This window comes from Camelina sativa, chromosome 15 (assembly GCF_030686135.1).
Source record: "Camelina sativa cultivar CO46 ecotype springtype chromosome 15, ASM3068613v1".
Lineage (NCBI taxonomy): Eukaryota > Viridiplantae > Streptophyta > Magnoliopsida > Brassicales > Brassicaceae > Camelina > Camelina sativa.
Window position 1 is genome coordinate 8121237 of NC_141894.1, and position 16147 is coordinate 8137383.

The 16147-nt window shown below is 37.6% G+C and overlaps 3 protein-coding genes, 1 long non-coding RNA gene and 1 pseudogene across 6 annotated transcripts; all 5 read right to left on the reverse strand.

Moving 5' to 3' along the window:
• Positions 1 to 63: 63 nt before the first annotated feature.
• On the reverse strand, positions 64 to 4479 carry LOC147926383 (uncharacterized). Of its 2 annotated transcripts, none has more exons than XR_015582798.1 (13): positions 4074 to 4479; positions 3574 to 3760; positions 3419 to 3491; positions 3157 to 3304; positions 2956 to 3065; positions 2508 to 2648; positions 2297 to 2438; positions 2070 to 2195; positions 1323 to 1494; positions 1150 to 1224; positions 850 to 991; positions 456 to 755; positions 64 to 362 (listed from the first exon to the last, which is right to left on the reverse strand). XR_015582798.1 is itself a non-coding variant. In XM_087489517.1 (13 exons), exons 1-13 carry the CDS (start codon positions 4341 to 4343, stop codon positions 213 to 215), a joined length of 2028 nt encoding a protein of 675 aa, XP_087345643.1. In that variant the 5' UTR covers positions 4344 to 4479; the 3' UTR covers positions 64 to 212. The 2 variants fall into 2 exon arrangements, 1 of the variants encoding a protein (XP_087345643.1); XM_087489517.1 differs by having other exon boundaries at positions 1323 to 1486.
• Positions 4480 to 4615: 136 nt separating this feature from the next.
• On the reverse strand, positions 4616 to 5596 carry LOC147926384 (protein high chlorophyll fluorescent 107-like). The gene is made up of 3 exons (XM_087489518.1): positions 5452 to 5596; positions 5127 to 5303; positions 4616 to 5043 (listed from the first exon to the last, which is right to left on the reverse strand). The coding sequence occupies exons 1-3, from the start codon at positions 5548 to 5550 to the stop codon at positions 4717 to 4719; spliced, it is 603 nt and encodes a 200-aa protein (XP_087345644.1). The 5' UTR covers positions 5551 to 5596; the 3' UTR covers positions 4616 to 4716.
• LOC147926385 (protein high chlorophyll fluorescent 107-like) lies at positions 5545 to 7886 on the reverse strand (annotated as a pseudogene). Its single transcript, XR_015582799.1, has 5 exons — positions 7157 to 7886; positions 6890 to 7033; positions 6492 to 6797; positions 6165 to 6224; positions 5545 to 6033 (listed from the first exon to the last, which is right to left on the reverse strand). The product of XR_015582799.1 is annotated as a protein high chlorophyll fluorescent 107-like (transcript).
• A 418-nt stretch (positions 7887 to 8304) lies between these two features.
• LOC104746048 (putative pectinesterase 67) lies at positions 8305 to 10065 on the reverse strand. The gene is made up of 5 exons (XM_010467433.3): positions 9758 to 10065; positions 9435 to 9597; positions 9140 to 9346; positions 8815 to 9062; positions 8305 to 8728 (listed from the first exon to the last, which is right to left on the reverse strand). Exons 1-5 carry the CDS (start codon positions 10006 to 10008, stop codon positions 8563 to 8565), a joined length of 1035 nt encoding a protein of 344 aa, XP_010465735.2. The 5' UTR covers positions 10009 to 10065; the 3' UTR covers positions 8305 to 8562.
• Positions 10066 to 11440: 1375 nt separating this feature from the next.
• Positions 11441 to 13261, reverse strand: LOC147926386 (uncharacterized). The gene is made up of 3 exons (XR_015581313.1): positions 13107 to 13261; positions 12856 to 13010; positions 11441 to 12755 (listed from the first exon to the last, which is right to left on the reverse strand). It is a non-coding gene; the product is annotated as an uncharacterized LOC147926386 (long non-coding RNA).
• Positions 13262 to 16147: the final 2886 nt, after the last annotated feature.

A 16147-nucleotide genomic window follows, 5' to 3' on the forward strand; every position in this document is an offset into this window, starting at 1 on the left:
CAAAACAATGGTGGAGTCTGGGCCCACCATCTTTTCAAAACAACGGTCCAAAGCAAACCAAAAGTAAACTAACAACACTCAATCTAAGTCACCTTCTTAACTTAAAACAAATCTCTCCCACTCGTTTAAACACGGTCTTGTTTTAACAACTAATCATGATAATAATTTTTTTTTTTTTTTTTAAATAGATGTTACAAAAATAGGTAGAGCTTTTAAATCTTGAGAGCGCGCGTGATTTCCCAGCAAATCGCGTCCGTGTCATGAGACAACCGAAGGCCGGAGACCGAGTTCCGATTACCGCTGCTTGCTAATGTCACTAGGAACCACTCATTCTCCAATGACGGATACATTAGCTGATAATCCTGAGACAAGTTTTACATTGCTTTTATCTTACCGCCATAGATTAACAATTTTAAAATATACACAAACATAAGGAAAAGGAATTGTCTTGTTACCTCTGGGAGGTCATAGAATTCATCAGCAGATATCTGAAGTATAGCTGATGCTGATTGACCCGTACACCATGCGTATAGTTTGGTTTCCTCGTCTGCAAGTGTTATCGTTATGTGGAATGTTCTCACTACTTCCGATCCTGCGTTACTGTTGCAGCTTACTCCGCAGAAGCTACATCGCAGATTCCCTCCATGCGATGATGCTGATGATTCTTCATCTATGAAATGCCCACAAACGCTATGCCATAATCTGGTGTTGATGTTATGGCATTGGTCCATCTCTTTCAGCTTAACCCGACAAATCTGTCCCCCCAAAAAAAAAAACATATGAGTGACATGTTCAAAAGGAAACACATATAAGAGCTCTGTTGTGAACCATTTAGAAAGTGAGACGTACGTTTATTGCAGGTTTTCTCTGTTTTGAAATTTGGGAGAGCGTAGAGATTTTGCGAAGACAAGAAGAGGTCAGAAATGCAGGCAAGCAGCTAAGGTTGACGAATGCAGCTTTCTCGTCTTTCTCATGCCATAACAACTCAAGGCTGCTCAACCAAACAAGAATTCCTTTAATGTTTAAGCTAAATCAATAAAACCAATACATACTGAAACTTATTGACGAGTATTCCATTCAGGTTTGAGATAAATCAGTTTGTCAATAGTGATGGATAGCTCTCACTTTCAAAGCAAGAGAGACTCGTACCCATTCTCTTTTGTGACTTTGCAGGATAACCCAGACACGTACACGACATGACCAACCCCTAACCTTCCCAATGACCTGGAAACCATAAAAATAAACAGCTCATTAAACAGAATATTCGAGGCTCCAAATTGCTGTCCAGCTGAAATTTTGGAATTCACAGAACAGTTTGATACCAGTAACTAGTAAAATGGAGCTTTGCCCATATTGCACCAGTCGTGTCCTCAATTTTCAAAGAAAACACCACTCCTGTGGTATTTGGATCATAACATAATATATCTGTTACGACACCATAGAGACTGATGCCAGTGGTTTTGTCGCGAATGTCCGTTATAATCGTCTGCAGAACTTCAACCAAGGAGAGTAATATTAGCAGATGCAGCTAAGCAATAGAATCAAAAATAATGGCCAGAGCAGGCTTTACGTATGATCTAAAAACATATAGTCTCTTCGACCATTGGTTCTTTCCTTATGTTACTAGGCCTAAGAAGCAGTGAATTCCTAACAGAGATCATACTGTGCACACAAGTAAAAGACAAGCAAAAATGTAAACGTTATGAATGAAGTTTGATGTTGGAACGAAAACCAGTAAATGACATGCAAAGAATAGGATTTGTAGCGATATGGACTTAGATTCAGTGTGAAGTTGTGAACCATGGAATTGTGGAATAACCTACCCTGTTACATGATTTCTAAACAGAATGTGCACAGAAAAATAAGCCACCAATTAGACACAGGATTGATTGATATATATCTAAAAAGATACTGCCACACTTTCAATATAAAACATTCCAATCACCGCATGGGATTTTGAAAACTTTACAAAAACCTATTACCATACACCCATGAAGTTAAGCCTCTAGATCTATAAACCATCTGTTGATAGCATGCTTGAATATAATGGTATCTCAACTTCTACTCACCTGAAAAGGATAGTTACTATAGTCTATAGACCCCTCGGCATCACGAGGCAATGTCACCTGCGAAACTCCGCCTGAACCTAGCAGTTTAGATCCTTGACACTGATTTTGGGTAAATGCTACACAAACCTGAAGAAGAAGAAAAATACTCACTCATTGGTGACATAAAATTTCAACGTAAATATCTGACCCAGAAAAAGAGGAGTGACAAAAAAAAAAAGTTCACCCACCCGTTCCTCTTGTAAGGTTAACGGCACTAGATAAAGATGTGTTGCACTACCATATTCAAGGCAAAACTCATCCTTTCCGTCCACTGCACTCTCTTCGAGACTAGAAATATAAGGTCTCTCAAGCCCAAGCAAACTTCCCACACTGAAAACGAATCTGCAAGAAGGGGTTGGTAGAAAAAAATAAGGTAGAAGCAACCAGCCATGAGCTTACCTCAGAAGGTTTGCCAAAATGACCTGATCTCCCCACAAGACAAATTTTAACCTATCACCGTCACCATCTACAAGTTCAATTTGCCTTCTATGTGCAGTACTGAACTTGAGTTCAGATTCCAGAGGACCTATTGATTCAATCCTGCTCCCAAACCAAGAGAGGAAAATGCAATATTACTTTAGAATAAACAGCCAATAGAAGTTAAGTTCACTCAATCTCTTAAAACACATACTTTGTACACTGTACATCCTTTTTTAAGAGGTACTTTATGCGTCTTTTAACAATTTTACTGATATCAGTGATACTCGTTATTACTTCCAAAAGGTTTTCATCTGATAAATCTAATTACTGTAATAGTGTTTACAGTTTCTGGAAACTGTTTGCAACTAAGTACGTTACTTTTACAAAAATCAGTATTCAGTGATATCACACGCATATACTCTCTTACCTAGCATACAAAGAGTATGAAGTTCCATTGTTGAAAGCTTCAAGAGAAACAGATGAGAAAGAATCGGAACAAAATTGAGCTGCTATGAGGATTGCATCATCATCTTGGTCCTGCAGTATTTGAAAGTCAGGTAAAGACTAAACCATTCTTTTCTGTATAAAATTTCATACAGAAACTGTGATGTGTTAGCAGAAACCAAACCTCATCTAGCAAAATGACAAGATACTCTGTTGGAAGTAACCGTGGAGTGCCAAACCCTTCTCTCGCGGTACGAAGGTAGCACCCAGTGAGCAAAACCTCTCTGCCTTTCCCAAGAATCCCATTTGGTGTTTCCACCAACTCATAATACCTATACAAGAGGCATTAGATGCTTATAAGAATCTCTATACATGCATCAGAAACAAACAGTCAAACTCATCTCAATCCGATATGATGATAAATTATCTCTACCGAATAAGCATACCTGCGATGTAGATATAAATCAATGGTGTTGGAGCTCCAAAAATCCCCTAGTGTAAGCATGAATATGTTTGTACCTGAAATAGAATTTCTATTTAGATTGATAAACCACTTATTGGGGCAGAGGAAATGAAAATGCTGCCAGGATTTGATAGATACCAGGAAGAACATCGGCATTAATAATAACAGCTTCCAATACGCTGTTCATGGACAAAAAATTCTTCTCATAAATAGAGTCTATAGTCACAGTGTTAGCTAGTCTTCTTCTTCTGTGACTCTTCTTCAACTGAACAATGAGTTCCGGCTTCTTCTTTGACATTCCTGGTTTGTTTTGCTCCTGCCATGCCTACAAAAGAAAACACTCGAGAATTAAACGGATAAACATCCAGAATCAACTACCGAATCACACTACATAACAAGGCTCAATAACACTACATCCAGAATCAAAAGTCAAAGCTATATCTCATATAGTCATATTACACTGTTCAATCTCATTGGCCAAGCTGCGAAACGATTTCTCAAAAAAAAAAAAAAAAACAGACAAAAACGTTACAATGTTTACAATCACACAACCTTATCAAACCTAAGCTTCCCCCTACCACAAACCCCCAATCGAAAAGAATAAATCAAAATCGAAGTATGAGAGAGATTAGCAGCACCTGAGAGAGATCGGACAAGAGAATCGCGGCAGTGACACCGCTCGAATAAGCGGTACAGGTTTTCAGAATACGCGAGGCAACCCAGCCCCAACCCGGACCGCTAACCTCAGCCGTGGCTTTACTAGGATCCTTCTTGCTCTCACTTTCCTCATCGTCGTCTTCTTCCGATGAAATCACCGTTCTGGCGTAGTCGATGAACGCCAGAAATGGATCTACGACTTCTTCCTGGCCATCGATTTCAATGAACGATGCTCCGTTTGTATCCCCCATCGGAGCTCCGGTTCCAATTCAAAACCCTAGATTTGCCGTTACTGAAATTGCCCGGGTCTTCCAGGGATTCAGAACACCACTTGTTATACTTTCGCGGGGAAATTAATTTAAAACTAAAAAAAAAAATCAATTCGCCGGTAATTTCCGAAATCAGGTTAATCTTATATGTCATAAATTTAATTTTGTTTTTTTAACCAAAAAAGTCCTACTTTTAAACTCTTTACACATTTCACCACTATATTTTTATCTTTGATAATTTTGAAACCGGAGAATGAGACAATTGCTATATTATCATTCTTCTCAAAATTACACATTCGATCCTTTATCTTTACACCGCCCCAATAAATGTCCCTCATATTTTCTCAAGCACCATTTATTCTCTCCCTCTAGTGAATCTCTCTAACCTCTTAGAATCAAGATTAACGTCCAGCTTCGAAGGATCCAAAGACAGCTTCTCGCGTAAAAACGCATCAAGGTTAAACCCACTCCCAGTTTCAGTGTCCTCGCGTCCCACAGAGCTCTCGGTTTGCTGATTAGATTGGCTATCTTTGGTTCCGCCCATGTTTCTAAGAGTAGTAGTTAACCTGGTGTTGTCATTGTTCTGACCAAAGTTCAAGAGCCTTTTAACGGTGTCTAAAGCCGGGTCGATGATATCTAAGAATCCTGTGACCCACGAGGCATCATCAACAACCTCTGTCCGCTGTTTTGCAATGAAGAACAAGTGAATATAAAGTCTAAAGGAAGATTCTGCTATAATTCAAGAATATGTGTACAAGAGCTTACTTGTTGGAAGTAGAGGTTACGGATTTCTTCAGCACGTTCTGAGTCTCCTTGATCCTCCTCAAGTTGTGCCCATGTCATCCATGTAACGTAACTTTGTGAGTTAATGTTCAGTGAAGATCTGAATAATCTTCTTGCTGCTGATAAGTTTCCTGCTCTCTGTTCAAGAACTCCCCAAGCCTGTAGAGACAACGAATTTGTTTCAGCATCCTCCAATAACATGCTAATGTTTTAGCAAACTTGCCATATTGCCTCGTTTTTTCAATGCTTACGTTCATTCGCTGAGAGGACACATAAAGTTACAAATGAAATATTTTATTAGTTATACCTGTAGACAACGAGAAGCACTTTCGGTATTTGCATCAATGGAGAGAGCTCTTTGGTAAAGTTCTCTAGCTGTTGTTGTGTTTCCTTCTTTCCATTCCATCCAACCCCAAGCCTAAACCGGAATACACTTTCACCAATCATTTCCCCTTCCATACACAATTATAAAGACTCTTGAATTCGCTAGCCAGATAGAACTGGGTAAAACCAATGTCTACTAAGTAAATGGTTTAAGTTTTATTTACAACTTAAAAACCAATAGAAGCAAAACCTATTGACCAAAACTATTTGAGCAGATCGATCATGTAAAGAGCAATCAAGCTGAATCTTGTACACTTACAATCCAAACAGGTTGATGTCTAGGATCGAGCTCTGATGCTCTTCTTAGTAAAGCCCGGGCAAGATTAGCAGATGAGTGTTTGTACTCCAGTAAGCCAAGAGACTGAAGGAGAACAGGGTCTCTAGGATTGAGCGCATGACCTATCTTCAGGAGCTTTCTTCCACGCTCAACATTACCTACTCCAGCTTCAAACACCCCCCACACGTGCCACGCAAATCTATTCTTGGGGCTTGCCTGGACAGCTCTCTATGGGAAAAAAGTGTGATTAGAGCCTGAAGCTTTCACATGTAGTAAGTCATTCCTGGATAAATATACAGCCTTTGCTGCTTTGACCTCATTGTGAATGGGATATATAAAAAAAACGATGTAGCAGTTACCTCAAAAAGCTTTCTAGCAGCTGGGTATCTTTCCTGCTGTATCTCCAATTGAGCCCATGCCTGTTCATAAGAATGAACATTAGTGAGAAAAGAGAAGCTCATTCATTGTTAACATCTAGATACAAGCAACCTTTTGAAACTAAATCATGTGACTGATAAGGAGAAGACAGGGGAGGCCAGAATTAGGTGTCATGAATATGGCACTAGCACAGTAGCATTCTCTTTTTACACAATTATCAAAGAGGATTAATCCTAGGGTGAAACTTATTCGAATGGCATTGTCCTATCAGCTCTTATCACAGTCATCTGATGATGCAAAACACTTACCAACCAACTGGCACAGCTCTTCGAATTGCATATAGTGGCCTGCTTGAACAGGTACCTTGCCTGTTCATACCGACCAGCTTTGGCTTCCAACAAGGCAAGTGTTTGGTAGATATACTCGTTTCGGCCACAAAACTTGAGGCCTTTGGCTAACAAATTCCTAGCTTTACTGATATTTCCTTGTTTTATCTCTAGATTTGCCCATCCATGCCAAGCTGCTACATGCTTCTTGTCAGCCACCGTAGCTGCATCAAACAATTCTCTCGCTCTTCTTACATTTCCCAACTTTTTTTCCAGGACAGCCCAACACTGTTCCAAAAGAAAAAGGTATATGATATGCATGAGAAACAGAAAGCTGCCTTCAAGTCTTATAAGCAAACTGCTTTAAAACCATGTAGCACCTGCCAAATGTATGCATTCTCTCCTTGTGTAGATTGACACCCTTTCTCATACACGATCCGAGCTTCCGCTAACTTGGATTGTTTGCTCAGTATCTTCCCTAACGCCACGTATGGTCTCCCATCCTCCGGCCAGTAAGCTATGCACTTAAAACCCAACAACACAGGATTAGTTTTAGTAGACGTCTTACTCCTTACATTAAACCTCTCTAAACTATACAAAGAGTCACTAAACTCGAGAACCAGAATTGAATGATAAAGCGATGTTACCTTCTCCAGTATCTTCTCAGCGTCTCTGTATCTGAAATTCCTAGCCAGAACCTTTGCTCTGTACAGAGATAAGTCCAAATTCACCGCAAGTGGCTTCTCTTGAGCCCTAGCAGCAGCCGCGGCTGAAGATGAAGACGACGACTCCGATCTCTCCGGCTCAAACATGGGCATCTTCTTCGCTATATTACTCAGACCAGCATCGATCCTCGCTGGATACTTTTTTCCCTCTTCGTCACTAGATTCCTTATCGGAATTCTCCAACAACGGCCGTCGAACTACCAACACTCCCTCCGTGTTAGATTCATCTCCCTCTCCCTCGCCGTTCGCAAATTCCTTTTGTTGCGATGATGATACACCTGAAGAAGACCTGTCGACGACTGCACACAGAGACGTGTTCTTAGATGAGTACGGAGGATGCGTGAGAAACGATTGACCGGAGATTCCATGGGTTCCGATATGGATCTTTGCCGGTAATTTACAGAGATTCTCGGGAATTTGAGAAGGAGCGAGAAACAAGAGAGAGAACGAAGAAGTATTCGCTTGAGAAGGTGATGAGGACGATGAAGTCGGGACGAAGAAGAAGTGCATTGTTTTAAAAAATCTTTTAACCGATAAAACCGTTTGCGCGAGCTTTCATGGAGGAGAGACTCAGACGGAGAAGGAAGCTAAGGCGGGCTCGGGGAAGAAGAAGATGATTCTTTAAATGACGAAGCTACCCCTAAAGTAACATAAGCTTTCGTGTATCTTGCATTGTTACATTAAGGGTGATTCGGGCATTGTTTGGAAGATACTACTGTGCAATATCCGGCCACGTTTACTAAAGTTTTGGATGGCTTTAGCTGAACTGGATTTCAGTGACACGTGGTCACATATTATTGGGTTGAAGCTGTGAGGGAGATTCTTAGCCAGAGAGAACCTATACACTCTGGTGCGGTCAAGTACATGATTAAGTTCGTAGTCATCCAATCATATCTCGTCTTAGATAAGACCAAAACAAAGAGGTCATGACATGGTCTGCTCTGCTCACTAATGAAAAAAAAGTTAAAATCATTTTCTAATATTCAGTTTCTTTTGAAAAAAGTTAATCTACAACCATTAAAATATTTCAATTTGGAATTATTTGTTTTAATTTTAGGTTCCATAAATTATTAAAATGGAAACTATCTTATATATTAATGTGTGCAAATAACACAAGAGTTTCCGATAACTCTACAACATTTTAGAGTAGAACAGAAAAAGAAAAGAAAAAAAAAACAAAAAAAGAGAGAAAACTGTCTCGTATAAAATACCGTCGAAGAAATTAAAGATGAAGTCTTCTTTCTTCATATATGTTTGTTTTGTTTTTGTTTTCCAAGCCACACCAAAATGCGATACGCCAGAAGCCAAATGGGACAGCATAATGAACTCTAAGACTTGTGCTGAAGCCAAACAGGGAGCCAAGAAGTTCCATCAATAAAATCAATGGACAAGAAAGACTCAACTTCTTGTTTTGTAAGCTCTTTGGCCCAATCAGATCTTTGTTGCCTCTCAGCTCCTGGTCCATGACACTTATACTCTCCATGGTATAGATTCCTGATAAATCTCAAGAATATTAATACATTAACTAAATATTGTACTCGTCGAAATTAGGTAAAAAGTTAATTAATCGAAAGACTAACTCGGTAGAGCCGTCGTAACTCCAGTTGGTCCAACCATGAGGGACAACGGTCTTGGACAAGTAAGTTTTGGCAAAGATGACTCGAGAATAAGGTCCTTTAGCCCGGCCCAAGTAAACCTCATCAATTCCATACACTTTGCCTCTTATGAACACATAACCCGTATGTTCATCTGCGCTTTCCCTATGGTGAGCTGTGATTGACCCGTACGGTTTCACCCTCTTGTCCGATATCACAAATATCTCACAATTCTGTAACGATATCAGAAATTAATTTTCTATTAGATACGCTATGATTTAGATAATATGTATAGTGAGGAGAAACATACGTTGAAAATGGAAGTTGCACGACCAAAGATGAAGTCGATGGAGCCTTGGATGTAACACTGATGGTAGTAATGTCTACCTTTGTTATCAAACAAAGTGTTGTGCAAGCTGTAGAACGCACAATGGTAAAACGCTACTTTGTCAGCAGCCACAAACGCTGCAACCGATTGGTTCTCAGACGTGAATGCCATTCCGACGGGTGCATCATTCTATACATTCATAACATGCACGAATGTTATTATTTGACGTAATTGAAAAGAAAAACAAATTTCAAATATCTACAATTGTTATACGTACTCTGATGCTGATACCAAAAGCGACAAAGTGATTAGCTTCAACTTTGAAAGTGGCTGAAGCAACATTGTCGTTCGAACTTTGCGAAGATTCGATCACCGTTTTGCCTTTTCCATTACCCCTCATGAATATGAAGGGCTTGTTCTCCGGAATGTGCACTCTCTCCCTTTTTCCCAAAAAAAAAATACGAAATCAGAAATGTTCTATTAGTTAGTATATATTGGATTTCTCTGACTTGGTCATATATATGCATATATAGCAAGTTTTTGGGCATATCAAAAACTTTTAAATGGTTAAACCTCTTAAAAGTAGATATATATACATACTTGTAGATTCCTTTACGGACATGGACGATAATCCAATTGGAGTTACCAACAGGGACAGCATCAATAGCCTTTTGAACCGAAGTGTAGTCTCCTTTGCCTTCAATATCGACAATTATCGATCTGTTTGTTGCGATTTTTTCAGTTAGAAGTGGCGCATCGAATTTAGTCATTTGCATTGCTGATGCGTCCGAACCCCATACAGACATTACAACTAGGGTTAGGACAAGGATCATTGCTATTCGATGATCCATATTTTCTTTTTTCTTTTTTGTCGTTTTTCTTGGGGTTTCTAATTTTCTTTTTAGAATGGAGATGTGAGAAAGATATTATATGGGTGAAAGAAGAGGTTTAATTTAAGAAAACAAGTTTTTAAATTTAGGTTTGTTCGTTGTGTTTGTTTAGTTTTGGGAGGTAAGGGATTTTGGAGGAAGAAATTGGTTTTTACTTAGAATGTTTTGTTTTTATTTTTAGACATTTATTATTGATTAATGGACGATAAATACTTTGAAGTATATTTCTATCTTTGGTATTTAGAATGAAGGAAGATTGTGATTGTTGTGTGTAATGATGATACACTGTATAAACCGCTCATTCATTAACGTAATCAAAAGAAGTACCTCACTCAGGACTCAGGAGCCATTAAAATCTCAAGAGAAACGGTCCTCATTGCTTATACCCTACAAAACATCCAACTGAATTTATATTTGGCATTACAAGATACTAGGAAAGCGACCGTGCGTTGTCGCACGGGGAGGTGAAATCCTAAATTGAAATTTAACACTTGTAATTCATTTTAAATTCTTTCTTTTCTCAATCAATTTGATCATTTTCACTTCTTACTATTGCTTTCTGCTGATTAAAAAGCCAAAGGTTCATTTCAATGTTATTATATTTTATGTTGTCACACACAAAAGTGAGCCTTTTTTAGAGTTTGATTTACTATGAACATTACTTTTAACCATATATAAAATTTTACTTATGTTTGTCTCCGACCATATGGTGCTATATATTGGTATCCTTTCTTAATTCGCTATTAGAAATTGTCTTTGTTGTTGATCATTATCAATCAAAATACATATGAGGCTGCTTCTCTCTTGGTTTATTTACTATATCGAGAAAATACTAAATGCCACTTGTCGAAGGAAGGTCGAAGATTGAGATCAGAGTAGATGGCTGGATTGAGTTTCGTTTCCCCTTCACTTTGATACGCGATTTCTCTTTCCATAGATTACTGATTCACAAATCACAATCAATATTCCGATGTTGTAAGCAAGTGGAGTTTGTATACAAATGATTTACTATGAACATTACTTTTAACCATATATAAAATTTCACTTATGCTTGTGGATGTTTTTTTCTCTCACTTTTAGATATGTACAAAACCGAGTTTTATATGACGGACCAATCAAACCTAATTGGTTAGTATAGAGTAACTCACATTCTTCAGCTACAACTTTTAGAGATATATATTTGGCTATAATGCTTTCCACAGTTACATGCATATTGGTCTCACGTTTTCCCTCAAAAGACCCCCTTCTTTCCTCCCTTTTAATGGGTTAATCTTGATTGCCTTATTTCCTACTAACACATTTGATACATGGATTTGTAATATTTTCTTCAAATCACATATTCCTCTTTGGAAAAGAAAAAAATCCAAGACGTAACAGACTAAGAATGCATATAGACAAAAACTTGTACACTCATCAACTATTCAATCAAAGTAATTCAATTAAACTAAAAAAGTCAGAAAATTAATAAAATATAGAACATAGGATTTTATGTTGGTCTCTCCCAATCCATCCCATTCCACCGTGTCGACTGCTCTCCATCCAGGCTGCATCCCCCTCTATTTGATTTCCCACTTATGTCTATGAATCGGTACCATCATGTTCTTCAATAAACGACAGCGAAAACAAAGTCGATGTGGTGAAACAGGTGATAATAATATCTCACCTTTTGATGTTCTCTTCTTTAGGCTAAACACTAATTTTATAAATTTCTTGCATTTTTTTTTTTTTGGCAGATTCCATATCACTCTGTGACAACCCGTCCTGCGGACCCCACTAGCCCACCGCTAGCTGCCCCAACGGACCGTCTGTTGACCCTGCTAGCCCACTGCTAGCCGGCCCAACAGACTCCAAGCTGGCCCTGCAGGGCATCGATCATAACCCTTCACCGGGCAAATGGAACTATTCATCCAAATCCACAGTAGGTTATTGGTGCGCCAGGCGTTCCTCGAACCCTGGTCCCCACCCTTTAACAATCTTCCCACAAGACAAGCTGTCACCAATTGACCTTAGCCATATTCTCTCACCAGACGAGACCACGATCTCAGTTACAATCCCCGATGGTTCCAACTCGCGTCTGAGAAAACGTGTCTCACGAAATTAAAACAACCGGACCCGTTTTTTTTTTAAATAAGTACAATACATAATTAAGCATCTCATACTACTTAATTAAACCACCCAAACCACAATTCCTCATTAAACCGATAACAACCAATATGCACAGCGGAAACATACCAACATACAGAACCAACACATCATCAATGCAATAACATTCCTAAGCATTCTATCCATCAACCTAGCATAACTCTATCCAAGGTTCCAACATAAACAATATAACCAAGTCCAACAACACACAACCGAGACCCTAGATCATCCTCCTCCTCATCGCCACACTACACAATACCTACACCACAAACATAATGAGATGCGTGAGTATTACCAGAAATACCCAGTGAGACGATCCTCCCATCTACGAGCTATAAACACAAGCAAATCAAGAGTACAACCACAAATAAAACATAACAAACCAGACATTGAACAGAACATCCAATAACACCTTCATCACACCTACACAACTTCACACAAAACAAGTTATACAACCCAATCGCTTAGATAAGCTCATGGTCACGCACTCACCTTATCAAACTGATTATAACAACGAATATAACCAGTTGAGACTCTCTTAACGTCTGAAACAGCCCAGCAATTCCCTACAACAAGCCACACAACCAAAAACGACTTATAGCGAAACTGGACAGAAACATTAGAAAAGAACAGTCTTAAAGACGAAACCCTAAAATAAAAACCAACCGTTAACTATCAAATCCCTCCGATGAAAAGCTAGTCCGAGACGTCACGAAGCTTCTCACAAAATCTCGTGCCGATCAGAAACCAGACGAGACCACGATCTCAGTTACAATCCCCGATGGTTCCAACTCGCGTCTGAGAAAACGTGTCTCACGAAACTGCACATAACTCATCGAGTTTAAATCCAAAGCCACTTCTGTAAAAAGGAGAATGACGATGAAAGGCTTGAGAATAACACTACCAAATTTAGTTACCTTTGACAACGATTTGATATATCGAAACTGTTTCTTCCCAAACCCTAACAATTCTGCTCCTTCTCCTTTAATCTCCTTCACACCACAATAGGCTCTCTCCTCTCTCTATATCTCTTTCTTCCTCTCAACACAAGTATTGAATAACAGCCACGACCAAATAGAGAGAAGAGGCGTCCATTTCATTATAAATATATCACTTAGGGTTTCCCAAAACCTGCTCTAAACCGGGTGAACTTAAACCAAACCAGGCAATTTCATGATTTCACATAAATTGATCGGTTCTTCCACTTTTCTTTGGGACACGGGCGTTACACACTCTAAAAGTGACTGTTATACATTATGTTTTTAAAAAGTTGTATATACAGATTAGAAAGTCATCAAAGACTAAATAAGTTACCTTTAGTAGATCTTTTCTTTCTAACTTGACTTGTCATTTGGTCGTGCTTACGCTTTATAGAATTTGATTTTGTGTTGTCACAAGCTCTCTATTTCCATGCTCATTTGTAATATTTCAATATATTATCAAAATGTTTGATACCCAGAAAGTATAAGAAATTATAATTCAACTAAAATTTTTAAAAACTTTATTTACAAAAAATGCAAACTAACCTGGATCATGAACATCTAATGGAAAAAAATAAACATTTATACCATGTTTGTTAGAAAAAAATAGGTTAAAATAAGAACATATATAAAATTATAATTATACCATGTTTGTTAAAAAAATTTGGCTTATCCGTAGCTCCAGCATCACTGCATATCATCATGCCTCTCGTATCTTGGTATTGGTTTTTCCAAAAAGTCAAAAAATAAAATCTGCACATTGAGAATCAAAAACATTAGCCATGCAAAAAATATGGCACACGTACTTAATAACATTAGCCATGCAAAAACATAAAAACCGGAAAGGCTAAAAATTTTGAAGAGACTAAAAGTTAACAAAAATAAGATTAATGTATGAACTTAATAGTGTCGACTAACAGTAATAATAATCTAACCGAGAAACACTACAGGTCATTTGCAGCAAAAATATTAAATTACCTTGAATTAGAGATTGATGCTTGAAAGTTAAAAAAATACTTAAATAATACAATTCTTTAGTACTCAGAATTTTTTTTTTCGAAACTTGTTTATGTAGTCAAGAAAAGTTTATATATAATAAACAAAGAGGTGTAAGACATAGAGGTGTGAAATGTAAAGGTGTAAAAAATAATAGATGTGAAACATGGAGGTACAACAAAGAGGTGTAACACATAGAGGTGTGAAATTAAAAGGTGTAAAAATTAATGGATGTGATTTTTGAAACCAGGAGGTACAACAAAGAGATGCAAAGACTAAGGATGTGTGATTTAAAAGGTGTAAAATTTAATGGATGTGATTTTTGAAACCAGGAGGTATAACAAAGAGATGCAAAGACTAAAATGTGTAATTTAAAAGGTGTAAAAATTAATGGATGTGATTTTTGAAACCAGGAGGTACAACAAAGAGATGCAAAGACTAAGATGTGTGATTTAAAAGGTGTAAAATTAATGGATGTGATTTTTGAAACCAGGAGGTACATCAAAGAGATGCAAAGACTAAGAGGTGTGATTTAAAAGATGTAAAAATTAATGGATGTGATTTTTGAAACCAGGAGGTGCAACAAAGAGATGCAAAGACTAAGAGGTGTGATTTAAAAGGTGTAAAAATTAATGGATGTAATTTTTGAAACCAGGAGGTACAACAAAGAGATGCAAAGACTAAGAGGTGTGATTTAAAAGGTGTAAAAAATAATGGATGTGATTTTTGAAACCAAGAGGTACAACAAAGAGATGCAAAGACTAAGATGTGTGACTTTTCAAAGATGGGAGTGCAACGAAAAGACACGATTAATAATTTTAAACTGTTGGATTAAAACTGTAACTAATTTCATCCGTTGGATTAAAAGTTGACACAAAAAAGTGGGTTTGCTATTATATATAGATTAATGGTAAAAAAAAAATGACATAGAAAATGAGTTCTGCCGACTTTTTATGAGACTTTGGTACATATGGAAAATCATTTTTAAATAAATAAAAGGAATAGTCCGAAAAAGCCAACGTAGTATCTAGCGTTCCGTACGTCTTGAATTAAGGAGTCTGATCTTTTGCAAATGTGTTCGATTAATCAATAATCTTAAAATGTACTGCATGGTTCACACCCGATGTACGTATTAGTGGATTCCAACGTATGATGCAATATTTTAAAGTGGCAAAATATATGTATTTGTATAGGCATATAGCTGTGATATAAAATGCCTCATCTCGTATCTATAGGATATATTTTTTTGTCCTCGACGAATCCAGAAACCTCAAACTTGATGAGGAATGGGAAGCGGGGACATAGGATAAGGAATCTATAGCTTTGATGCTACTTGTGAAAGTTTACTACATGACTCTAGTCGACAATAAATTAAATTGAAGTAATTTCTTTCTCAGTAGATAGTTAATTACAGTGTCATATATAGATAGAGTTTCACAGAAGCATTTACGTTTTCTAAATCACCACAACTACTATTAATGAATACTCTCATACACTTGTGGACCTAATTTGTATTAATAACCAATGTTTTGCGAGATAATTACAGAGAAGAAAAAAGTAATACTAGAAGAGTTTAAGGATATATGACGAAGGGGGATATAGTGAAGTCACAGTGTTGATCCTACTTTAGGAAAACAGCTAATATGGACATTAATTTCACCGCAAATTCATATTAACGAGTTCCACCATATTACCATCTGTCTTGGGTGTCTCTAGAATCTACTAGCTCGTCGTTTACTACTAACCCTAATCTACTCGACTTTTTCTACTAACCTTACATGTGTGTATATAGAGTTATAGACTATAGTGGATTAAAAGATACTATAAACGCTTATAATTACGTGAAAATTTACCTAACAGTTCACATTATTCATACATGTTCTTTTTACCCATTTCTATGTCTTGTCTCAATCAACTGTTACCTATAACCATTTATTGAATCAAACCGGTTCGCTACTTTTTATCTTCTTTTGGTTCGCTCT